At 40.8% G+C, this 12,187-nt stretch overlaps 1 protein-coding gene across 4 annotated transcripts in view; it reads left to right on the top strand.

The window, feature by feature from the left end:
- HACE1 (HECT domain and ankyrin repeat containing E3 ubiquitin protein ligase 1) overlaps positions 1-12,187 on the top strand; it is a 125,607-nt gene that overhangs the window by 25,475 nt on the left and 87,945 nt on the right. For 2 of the 4 annotated variants that reach the window (XM_006156943.3, XM_027775104.1), the window contains exon 6: positions 11,052-11,183. The exons of 1 other annotated variant lie outside the window; for it this stretch is intronic. In XM_006156943.3, the coding sequence (XP_006157005.1) occupies positions 11,052-11,183 (132 nt within the window). Of the gene's footprint in view, positions 1-11,051; positions 11,184-12,187 lie in introns of those variants that run through there. One more of the 4 variants, XM_027775105.1, reaches the window with a different exon arrangement.

Below are 12,187 nucleotides of genomic sequence, written 5' to 3'. Positions count from 1 at the left end.
TATGGCCATCCCCACCGGGGGGTGATTTCTCACTTTCTATCTCTCTTTCTCTGTCTTTCTGGCGAGCGTACATGCCCTATAGCAAAAACCTCTCAAAAAAAATATTATTTTTATTTTTTAATGTGACCAGAGAGAGTGATGGGGAGATTGACAGGGAGAGGGAAAGTGAGAGAGCAAGCCACCATATCTGGGACTTGAACCGTGATCGGCCATGTGGCAGTCCAGTGCCTCAACTATCATGCCACCTGCTACCCCTGTTTTTATTTTCTTAACTATGTAAAAACTACACATAGTTAATCCAAGAAGTTTGCTGTAGCTGTTTTTCTTTTTTTACACATTTTGTTTTTCCTGTAGTTAATAATTACCTTTCTAAGAAAAATTGTGGTAGTTGTAGAGTCACGTGTAGCTCTAACTAATACAGAGAAATCCCCTGTACATTTTGCTCAGTTTTACCCAGTGAGAACGTTTTGGCAAAACTGTAATATCACAATCAGGATATTGACATTGATAAAGTCATCTTACTGAGATTTTCTCCAGTGTTAATTGTACATGTGTGTGTATGTACATAAGTTTTATACAGTTTTAATATCTGCATAGATTTATGTATTGATAGGTACAGTCAATACTCTGAACATTTCTAATACCATAAAGATCTCTTATTTTGCCCATTTTTTTCTCTTTTTTTTGGAGAGGTTTTTGCTATAGGGCGCGTGTGCTCACCAGAAAGACAGAGACAGAGAGACAGAAAGCGAGAAATCACCCTGTGGAGGGTGCTCATCTCTCTCCCTCTCCTTTGTCCCTTTTCTTCTCCTGTGCATGAGTGTGCTCTATTGTGTATAAAAGTAGTCGACCGTGGTTTGCGTCTCAGACCCAGTGGCTTAAATCTCACGCTGGGCGCGTGTGCGTGCGTGCCCAAGATCCTGAGAGGAGAATGGAGGAGAAGGGATTGCGGCGTGACCATCCCCCCTGGGAGGTGATTTCTCGCTTTCTGTCTCTATGTCTCTCTCTGTCTGTCTGGCGAGCGCACGCGCCCTATACTGGGGAAGAAGGGGAGCTTTCTTCCTCTCTCTGGTGAACACACACAGAAAGGAGGGGGCCAGGAGATGGTGTAATGGTTACGTTGTTGGACTCCCACATAGACACCCATGGAACCAGCAGCTTAAATTCACACCAGGCATGTGTGCTTGCCTGCCCAAAGTTTCAAGAGGAGAATGTAGGGGCGGGGATTGCGGCATGGCCATTCTCACCCCTGGGGAGTGATTTGATTTCTTGCATTTTGTCTCCCTGTCTCTCCGGTGAGTGCACACACCCTATAGCAAAAAAAAATCTCTCTTAAAGAAAAGAAAAACGTTGGAGGAGGCCAGCAGGTGGCATGGAGGTTAAGGTGCTGGATCCTACATGGCTGATTACACATTTCAAGTCCTGGGTCTAGCAGATGGAAAATCATGTGGGGCACATGTGCCTGCTCAAAATCCCAAGGAGACTGGAAGGGAAAGGATTGCAGGGGCCAGCAGATGGTGGTTAAGGGTGCTGGACTTCCACATGGCCCACCACGCTTTGATTCTGGTGGCTTGCTTTTTCACTTTACTTCTCTCTCTCACTCTGTTCATCTTCTGGTCAAATTTAACTAACTAACTAAATAAAGAAATAATTCTTAAAAGATAAATAAATAAAAAGGAATATCATTGTGGCTGTCCCCTCTGGGGAGTGATTTTTCACTTTTCCTCTCTCTTCTTTCTTTACTGTGCAAATGTATCCTATAGCAAAAACAAAAAAAGTTGGGCCAGTTTCATGCTGTTGTGCCGCTCAAGAAGACCTGGATCCTATATGGTGACCACAGTTGAGATCCCTAGTTGGTCAGCCAGAAACATGCTGGGCACCTACGTGAATGCCCAGGATCTGACAGGGTGGAGGACCAAAGGGAAGGGAGTTGCTGCATGACCCTGTGGAGGGTGCTCATCTCTCTCCCTCTCCTTTGTCCCTTTTCTTCTCCTGTGCATGAGTGTGCTCTATTGTGTATAAAAGAAAAACCATTATATATTTAAAAATAGAGTTTTATTTAAACGGAATCATGCTCTTTAGAACCTTTTGGGATTAGCTTATTTTTGCTCATATTCCCTGGAGATGTGTCTAGGTTGTTGCATGTATTAATAGTTTGTTCCTTTATATTGCTGGACAGTGTTCTGTGGAATGTGCGTGCCACAGTTTAAGCATTCACTTGTTGCAGGACATCTGGGCCTTTTTTGGTCTTAGAATATTATGAGTAAAGCAACTATAAACGTAAACATTAGTGTACACCATTTTGTGTGAACACAAGGTTTTATTTCTCTGGGATAAATATCTGGGTATGCAGTTTGCTTGGTTGTGTGTGATAGTTCCATGTTTAGTTTGAAAATATACTGCCTAACTGTTGTCCAGAATGGTTGTACCATATTACTCCCACCAGTAGTATATGAGTGATCCAGTTTTCAGAAGGGTTGTACCATTTTATATTCCTACCAGTAATGAAAGTGTCATCTAGTTTTTTTTTTTTTTTTTTAAGAGGTTTTTGCTATAGGATGTGTGTGCTTGCGAGAAAGACAGAGAGAGACAGAAAGCAAGAAATCACCCCCCTAGAGGGGATGGCCATGATGCAATCCCTTCTCCTCCATTCTCTCAGGATCTTGGGCATGCATGTACACACACCTAGCGTGAGTTTAAGCCACCGGGTCTAGGACTTGACCCACCGTCGGCTACATGGGAGTCCAGTGACATAGCCAGTACTCTAGCTGCTGGTCCCGTGATCTACTTTTTCAGCGTCTTTGACAGCACTTGGTGTTGTAACAGTTTTTTATTTTTGTCATGATGGGTGTGTAGTGACACAGTCATGGTTTTGATTAGTATTTGCTTAATTGTCAGTGATGTCAAATATTTTTTTCATGGGTTTACTTGCTACCTGTATATCCTCTTATGTGATGTGAAATGCCAATTCATGTCATTTGTCTGTTTTCAAATTTTATTTTTTTAACTGTTAAGTTGTGACAATATTTTTTTGCCATCATGCACATATGCCTGACAGAGAGAGAGAGAGAGAAAGAGAGAGAGAGAGAGAGAGAGAAAGCACTTCCCAGGGGGACGTGGTCCCAGGGGGTGTGGTCACATTATAATCACTTTTCTATTTTTCCATCCTTCCAGGAGCTTGGTGACTGAACACATACACATCTGTGTGTCTTTAAAGCTGCTGAGGACAGTATTTGAACCTCAGTTGACCATATAGGGTTCAGCTCCCTCAACTACTAGGCTCTGTGTTAGCCTGTGACAATTCTTTATGTATTAAAGATTATGGTGCTTTGCTATGTCATTTGCAAATATTTCCTCTCAATTTTTAGTGTGCATTTTTGAGCTCCCTTTTTTTAATTGTCAGAAGGCATATGTGCTCCCCAGAGAGAAAGAGAGAAAGAGAAAGCACCCCTCAGTACAGTGTGGCCATGCTATAATCCTTTTTCTTTGATTTCTCCATCCTGTCAAGATTTTGGGCACGTATGCACATGCACCTGGTGTGTTTTTCAAGCTGCAGGGGCCAGGATTCAGACTGTGATCTGCCATGTGGGATCCACCTTTCTGTGCGTGGTGCTTAACCTCTGTCCTATGGAACCAGCCCTCCTTTTGAATGCTTTTTATTTATTTATTTGCTTTTAAACCCTAAACCTTAAACCCACCTTTTTAATGACTGAAACATAAAACATCTAAAACTGCAGCTTCTGGAAGAACCACTTGTTCTTGCCTGTCTTGTACCTCTACTTCGAACTTGACCTTTGCCTCCCGTCGGGCCTTGCGTTTAAGAGCAGGGTCTCTGAAGGTGTCTCCTTGTTGACCACAGTTTTGTCCAAGGGAATATCCACAGAGTTCCTCATGGGCATGAGGTGATTGTAGTTATAAACCTTCACAAGACTTGATCTTTGACCTCTTGGCGATTCTCTTCTTGCCCATGGCAGCTGTCACTTTGCGGGGATAGCCATCAATTCAGCCACAAGAGCATGGCTGTAGAGGTGATCTGAGGTGTCATCATTAATGTTCTTCATGGTGACTGCTTTGCGTCCGGAGTAGCATCTGGCTGGCACCAGCACCACTTTCCCGGGTTTCATGAACTTGCCCATTTTGACAGCAACCACCAGGGCCTATAGAAAGGCCCTTTTTGAACTTTTAGCAGGATCTTTTTGAAAAGTAAGTTTTAAATTTTCATGAAGTCTAATGTATCCACTTTTTTTAAAAAAAAAAAGATCATGTTTTTGCTATCAAGTTTAAGAATTCTTTACATTGCCCTAGAACCTGCATATTTTCTTCCTAAATTTTTTCCTAAAAATTTTATTCTTTACATGTAAGTCTATGATCTCTTTTGAATTAATACCTGTATAAGATGTGAAGCTTACATTGAGGTTTAATGATTTATTTTTTGCCTGATTTTCCCAGTTATTCTGGCACTATTTGTTTAAAACGTCATCCTTCTGCATGAAATTAGTTTGGTATTTTTCTCAAAATCATTTGGGCATTTATTTATGTGGGCTACTTCTGGACTTTGTATTCATTCTGCTGACCTATGTGTCTGTCCCTCTGCCAATACCACACTGTCTTAATTACTAAAACATATAGAAAGCCTTAATATCAAGTGGAATAATTCTTCCCACTTTATTTTTGTCAAAACTGTGTTTTCTATTCTGATTCCTTTGCCTTTTCATATAGATTGTAGAGGAAACTTGTTTATGTTAAAAAACAAAACACAAACAAAAACAAAAAAACTTGCCATGATTTTGGTTGGAATTGAATTAAACCAAAACATTACTTTAGAGACAGTTGACATTTACTATATGGGTTGAGTCTGCTAATCCATAAATACACTGTATCTCTCCATTTATTTAAGTCTTTGATTTCTTTCATTGGAATATCGTATTTTCTCTCAATGACTTTTTGTTTGTTTGTTTTGGCTATAGGGTGCATGTGCTTGCTAGAGAGACAGAGACAGAGAGAGAGATAGAAAGCGAGAAGTCACCTTTTGGGGATAGCCACACCGCAGTCCCCTATCCATTCTCCTCTTGGGATCTTGGGCATGCATGCACATATGCCTGGCATGAATTTCAAGCTGACAGATCTGGGACTCAAACCACAGTCAGCCATGTGGGAGTTCAGCACCTTTACCACTACGGCAACTGCTGGCCACAACATTTTGTACTTTTTTTGGAGAGATTTTCACTGTAGGGCGCGTGTGCTTGCCAGACAGACAGAGAGAGACATAGAGACAGAAAGTGAGAAATCCCCACCCAGGGGGGATGGTCATGACGCAATCCCTTCTCCTCCATTCTTCTCTCGGGATCTTGGGCACACACGCACACGTGCCCAGTGTGAGTTTTAAGCCACTGGGTCTGGGACGCGAACTGCGGTCGACTACGTGGGAGTCCAGCGACATAGCCATTATGCTAACTGCTGGTTCTCGCACATTTTGTACTTTTAAAAAGGGAATTTTGTACATACTCTGTTAAACATACAGGTAAGTACTGCACTTCATTTTCTTTGGATCAGTTATAAATAGTATGGTATTGTGTTTTCAGTTTGGATTTCTTCATGTTTACTATGTATTACATGATTACTATGTAGACTGCAGCCTTGTTGAACTTCGTGATTAATTCCATGAGTTTTTGTAGATTCCTTGGGATTTTCTTATAAATGATCATGTCATACGCAAGCAGAGATAGTTTCATTTCTTTTCTAATTCGTATATCTTTGTTTTCTTTTTTCTTTTTTTGGTAGAGATTTTTTTCTTTTTTGCCTTAGGGTGCATGTACTTGCCAGAGAGAGAGAGAGAGAGAGAGAGAGAGAAAGTCAGTGGCCATGCCACAATCCCTTCTCCATTCTCCTCCCAGGATCTTGGACATGTACGTACACACATCTGGCATGAGTTTCATGCCACTGGGTCTGAGACTCGAACCACGGGAGTCCAGTGATGTAACCACTATACCATCTGCTGGTTCCCTAATCTATATGTCTTTTAATCTGTTTCTTGCCTTAATAAACTTCTCTAAGCTCTTATTAATGCATACCAAATGTTCTTCAGCTTTGTAAATTTTCTACTAGCATGTATTTAGTACATGTTCTTGATTATGTTTTGAAGAAATTTATTTCTGTCTTCTGCAGTTTGGATTGACTGATTTCTAGGAGTGCCGCCTAGGTACTGTTTGGAATATCTCTTCACCATCATCCTGGAAATTTCTTTTGCCTTTCTCTTGCTTTGGATTCTCTGCTCTGTGGGTACCATGTCTGTCTTTCCTGTTAGCTATTCTTTCCCTTTGCTGGTCCACATCTTCTGGTAGAAAGGATTCATGGGAAGTAAGTTTGTTGCCACCGTCAGTGTCCGAATATGACTTGCATTTTTGAGCCTTTTAGTTATATCCTTGATAATTCAGCTGACAATAAAATGTAGGCTGGGCATCATTCCCCTTAGAATACTGAAAGTATCACTTTATTGACTTCTAGCTTTTAGTTTTACAGTTTGGTAAAATTTTGATTCTTGATTTTTAAATTATTTTCCGAGAGAAATTTTTGCTATAGGGTACATGTGTGCTCGCTAGAGAGACAGAGCAACAGAAAGTGAAAAATTGCCCCCTGGGGGGATGGCCATGTTGCCGTCCCTACTCCATTCTCCTTTTGTAATTTTGGGCACACTCGCAGACACTTCTGGTGTGAGTTTGAAGCCACTGGGTTCAGGACTCGAGTTGTGGTTAGCTATCTGGAAGTTCAGAGATGTAACCATTATTCCATCTGCTGGTTCCACGATTCTTTTTTTTTTTTTTTTTTTTAGATGTTTTTCACGTTAACAACTGTGTGTCCGCTCACTAGAGACATAGAGAGAGAAAGCGAGAAATCACCCCCCAGGGGGGATGGTCACGCTGCAATCCCTTCTCCTCCATTCTCCTCTCGGGATCTTGGGCACGCACGCACACGCGCCCGGCATGAGTTTTAAGCCACCGGGTCCAGGACGCGAACTGCGGCCGACTACGTGGGAGTCCAGCGACATAGCCATTACGCTAACTGCTGGTTCCCACGATTCTTTATTCATTAGATGAAACCTGTTCTGTTTCTTTTCTCTAGAAATTTAGAGAATCTACTTTTCCTTAGTGTTCTAAAATTTCACGATGGTATGTATTAGTTTGGATTTGTTTAATCTTATTTGGCTAGATAATACTAAAGACCTATTACTGCAAATTCATGTAATAAGAACTCATAAGAAAATTTCATAAGTAATTAGGTGAGTTCCACTTCTCTGTTTTTTCTGGTTGCTGCTTTTCTAACTCTTATTATTTGAATATTAGACCTCTTGCACTATCCTTTTACTTATCTTATTTTTCTTATATCTTAATTTCTTTGTATTTTCTGGAAGACTAATCTTCTTTTGAGTTTGCATGTTTCTATCACAATGTTATTGTCCAATTTTTTTTTTTTTTTTTTTTTTTAATTTCCAGAGGTTGCCTGAACTCATGGGTTGGGGAGAAAGCATCCTCCAACAGGGTGTGGTCATGCTCTAGTCCTTTTTCCAACATTTCTCCATTGCATTGGGGTTTTAGGCACAGATGCACATGTGCACAGTGTGGTTTTCAAGCCATTGGAACTGGAATTCGAAACTGTAGTTGGTCACATAGGATCTATGTCCCTGCATATATTCCTTAAGTACTGTAGTACATAGCTGGCCCTGTGTTGTCACTTTCAAAAAGGATTCTCTTGGGACCAGCAGGTGGCGTGGTGGTTAAGGTGCTGGACACTCCCACATGGCCGACCAGGGTTCGAGTCCTGAATCTGGTGGCTTGCTTTCTCACTTCCTCTTTCTCTCTTTCTCACCTGCTGTCTCTCTCTGGTCAAACTAAAAAAATAAATAAACAAATGAATAAAATAAAATAAATAATTATTTAAAAAAAGGATACTCTTAAAAACAAAACAAACAAACAAGAAAACCCAACAACAACAAAAACAAAGAAAAAACAAAAGGATACTCTCCTGTTCTTCGTTTCAAGGATGCAGTCCGTATGTTCCCTCTCTGGGAGCATTAAATAGATTTTTTTCCTTTATATATTCATAGTTTCCTTCTTTGTCTGTTTTGTGTTTTGTTTTTCAAATGAGATAACTTAGCGAAATGTTTGCTGGAACAAGAACAAGCTCTTTGAAAGCTCTGTCAGTATGAGTGAGATTTGTTCACTAGAGTAGGGTATTGTAGGGTGATTGCTTGGGTATTTACTTCTAGGACCCTTCCCTGTATCAGTTTCTTTAGGCATTTACTCTTGAGCTGGTCAGATTTCTCAGAAAAAGCTCTTCCAACTTCTATAAAAATGTTATTGGTCTGGGGACCAGCAGATGGCATAATGGTTACATCGCTGGACTCCTGTGTAGTTGACTGTGGTTCAAGTCCTAGACCCAGCGGCTTAGACTCATGGTGGCTGTGTGTGCGTGCATGCCCAAGATCCGGAGAGGAGAATGGAGGAGAAGGGATTGTGGCATGGCCATGCCTCCTGCGGGGTGATTTCTCCCTTTCTGTCTCTCTGTCTTTCTGGTGAGCACACGTGCCCTATAATCCTTTCAAAAAACACAGAAATGTTATCAGTCTGGATCCTGGGTAGGGAAGAATGCTTTGGGATCTTTAATATGTAGTGTATAGTTTGCATTCAATTTCCCTTTTTCAGCATGGCACTGTTTCATTGTGCCTGGTGTCTCTAATCTAGAGACAGTTTTCAAGCCCTTGTAGTCTGTTATTTTGGGGAGGGCTCATCACTCACCTTTCAGAATTGAGTAGGAATAGGGATCTGAAGATCTAAATCTAAAGTTAAATAAACTTGTAACTGATCTGTTTTTAATTAGTCCCACCTTCACCCTTACTTCAAGAGGTCGTTGTACTTACTTTTGACTTTTGAGCATTTGGGAGGTTCTGTATCTGAATCACATCTCTCTTGGCTTTATCTACTGCTGGTTTAGAATTCCACTTTTTGTTGTGACAAGTCAACAAGTATTAATTATCTGACAAGGTAAAAAGCAGTTAATCTGTTTTCCAGCTTGCAAACTTGTTATTGTTCTCTTTTTTATCTTTATGGGTCTGTTCTTTAAGAAAATGCTTTTTATTTTGATTTCAGTGGGGTTTTGGAGAAAGAAGAGAAGCTGATACATGTGTTTAGCCCATCGTTAAATTTTTAAATTTATTTTTAAGCACAGAGTCTTACTGTGTTGATCCTCTTGCCTAGTTGGAGTGTGAAGATGTGTGCCCACACACTTGGCCCTTAAAGTGGGCTGGTAATTGATCCGGAGCCTCCTATATGGCCTCAGCCTGCCAAATAGCAGCATCAGTTATTGGGTGCCACTGTGGCTGGGCCTAAGCTGATAGTTTAAAATGGGATTCATGATTTTTTTTAAAAAAGCCAATTGGAGACTGGCAAGTGGTGTGTTGATTAAGGCACTGGACTCGCGCATGGCCAACCACAGTTAGAGTCCTGGACCTATGCTTTCTTACTTTCCCTTTCTCTGGTCAAATAAAAAAAAATAGTAAGTACAGTTAAATAATTCTCAAAAAAAGTTTTTATTTCTTCTGAGAGAGAGAAAGAGAAAGGAAAAGGAGCAAAAGGGGAACAGACACAGTCAGGCACTCCAACAAGGTCTTTATGCCATGACCCACCCTCAGACTCAGCTACCTTGGATAACAGAAATGCACGCAACCCTGCATGTTCAGGAGGTCCTGGGATGTGAATCCAGGACCTTTCTCATGTGGTCCAATTGCATTACCACTATGCCACCATCTGGCCGCTTACAGCCTAGTTTTAATTATAATGATCTTTTTACAAAAATATTTTATTTTATTTATTATTACTTTTACAACATTTGGGATGGGGGATCAGCAGATGGCATAATGGTTACATTGCTTGACTTGCTCCCACATAGTCGATTGCATTTCTTTTTTTTTTTGGAGAGGTTTTTGCTATAGGGCGTGTGCACTCGCCAGACAGACAGAGAGAGACAGAGAGACAGAAAGTGAGAAATCACTCCCTACAGAGGATAGCCACACCACAATCCCTTCTCCTTCATTCTCCTCTCAGGATTCTGGGCACGGACATACATGTGCCTGGTCTGAGTTTGAAGCCACCAGATCCAGGACTTAAAATGCAATCGACTACATGGGAGTCCAGCGACATAGCCATTACGCTAACTGCTGGTCCCAGTCGATTGCATTTTAAGTCCTGGATCTGGTGGCTTCAAACTCAGACCAGGCACATGTATGTCCGTGCCCAGAATCCTGAGAGGAGAATGAAGGAGAAGGGATTGTGGTGTGGCTATCCTCTGTAGGGAGTGATTTCTCACTTTCTGTCTCTCTGGTGAGTGCAGTGTGCCCTGTAGTAAAATATTTTTTTTAAAAAAAGAAAAAGCTATAGGACACATATACTCACCGCAGAGAGACATAGAAAGGAAAGGAAGAAAGCAAGTCGCCAGGTGTGGGACACAAACCACAGTTGAGAGCACCTTAACCACCATGCTACCTGCTGGCCCTAATACTGATTTCCTTTGGTAGACTTTAATAGGTGTTTCACTTCTTAAAATCCTACCTGTGTATTTTTTTATGTAAAAGCTTGTGTTGTAAAATATGGGCACTAACGAATATGACACTACTGTGTTACTTACTTTTTAACTCATTTTTGCTCTTGGGTAAGAAATAATATCCAGTACTTTTTTCCATAGACAAGTTATGTATAATATTCAGAGTCTGCAGAGTATTCGATGATCCTAAGCCTAAGATACATACCATTTTGAGCCATAGAGTTCTTGATTTTGAAATACATGGGGGTGTAACTTACATCTTGATGCTTATTTCCCCTACATAAAAACATGGAAAAAACTTGTATTGGCTTAAAATATCTTTATGTTGCATATCATGCTCAGTTGCAAAATCATAGCAATAAGAAACAAAAAGAAGGAAAAGAAAGATAATACGTTTATTTGCTGGTTTTGTATGAAACCCTCCTGCACAAATGTTAAGTAACTAAATGGCTTCACAGATACACTGGTTGGCTGTGAATGGGCGGACAGAGCTACTCCATGACCTTGTGCAGCATGTCAGTGATGTTGACGTTGAGGATGCCATGGGGCAGACGGCGCTGCATGTGGCCTGCCAGAACGGTCACAAGACGGTAAATTTAGCCATGAAGGCTTTCAGTTGCATGTGTTTGTTTTTAAAAATTTTAAATTTATGAAGTTTTTCAGTAACAGGGTCACTTTTTGGGAACATGAGACTTTATAGCAGAATCTTAGTTTTAACATTATGTGGACTTCTATTTAAATATTTTTTTATTTTAAAATTTTTTATTCATTAAGAGAGATTTTTGGTATAGGATATGTGTGCTCGCTAGACAGAGAGAGCAAGAGAGATAGAAAGCGAGAAATCAGCTCCTGGGGGGATCGCCACATTGCAGTCCCTTCTGCTCCATTCTTTTAGGATTTTGGGCACGCATGTACATGTGCCCACGCACACATGCCCAGCCTGAGTTTTAAGCCGCTGGGACTGAGATTTGAACCACAGTTGACTAAGTGGGAGTCCAGTGATGTAACAATTACGCCATCTACTGGTCCCTAAAAATTTAATTATTTTTTCTATGAAGGGGAAGCGAGGGGTATCCCAACAGGATCCTTATGCCCCTATCCACTCCCAGCTTCAGTCAGCCAGCATCATGAGCACGTGTGCGCACATCTGTTGTTTATAGGGAGACCTCAGGACGTGAATCTGGGACCCTCCATGTAGCCTCAGCATCATGGAACATTATATTTCCACTACACCAACTCAACTATCCTAGACTTCGGATTGATTAGAGTCTGTGTGAATAAGAAATAGAAAATAGTGCTTTTAATTCGGTTCAAATATATATATAATTTGTATTTTATTTCTGATTTATAGAGTTTAATAGCTGAATGTGAAAATTTTACACAGTGTATTAATGTATAATTTTTTTTTAAGGTTTTTGAAAGCATAGGGTGACAGAGAGAGAGAGAGAGACAGAGACAGACAGTGAGAGGGAAAGTGAGAAATCCTCCCCATGGGTGATGGCTGTGGTGCATCCTCTTCTCCATTCTTTTGGGATTTTGGGCATGTATACACACGTGACTGGCATGGTTTTCGAGCCACCAGGTCTGGGAGTTG

The sequence above is a fragment of the Tupaia chinensis genome, unplaced genomic scaffold (genome assembly GCF_000334495.1).
Source record: "Tupaia chinensis unplaced genomic scaffold, TupChi_1.0 Scaffold000527_1, whole genome shotgun sequence".
NCBI classification, from domain to species: domain Eukaryota; kingdom Metazoa; phylum Chordata; class Mammalia; order Scandentia; family Tupaiidae; genus Tupaia; species Tupaia belangeri.
Note: the sequence above shows the minus strand (reverse complement) of the source record. Positions and strands in the feature narration are given on the sequence as shown.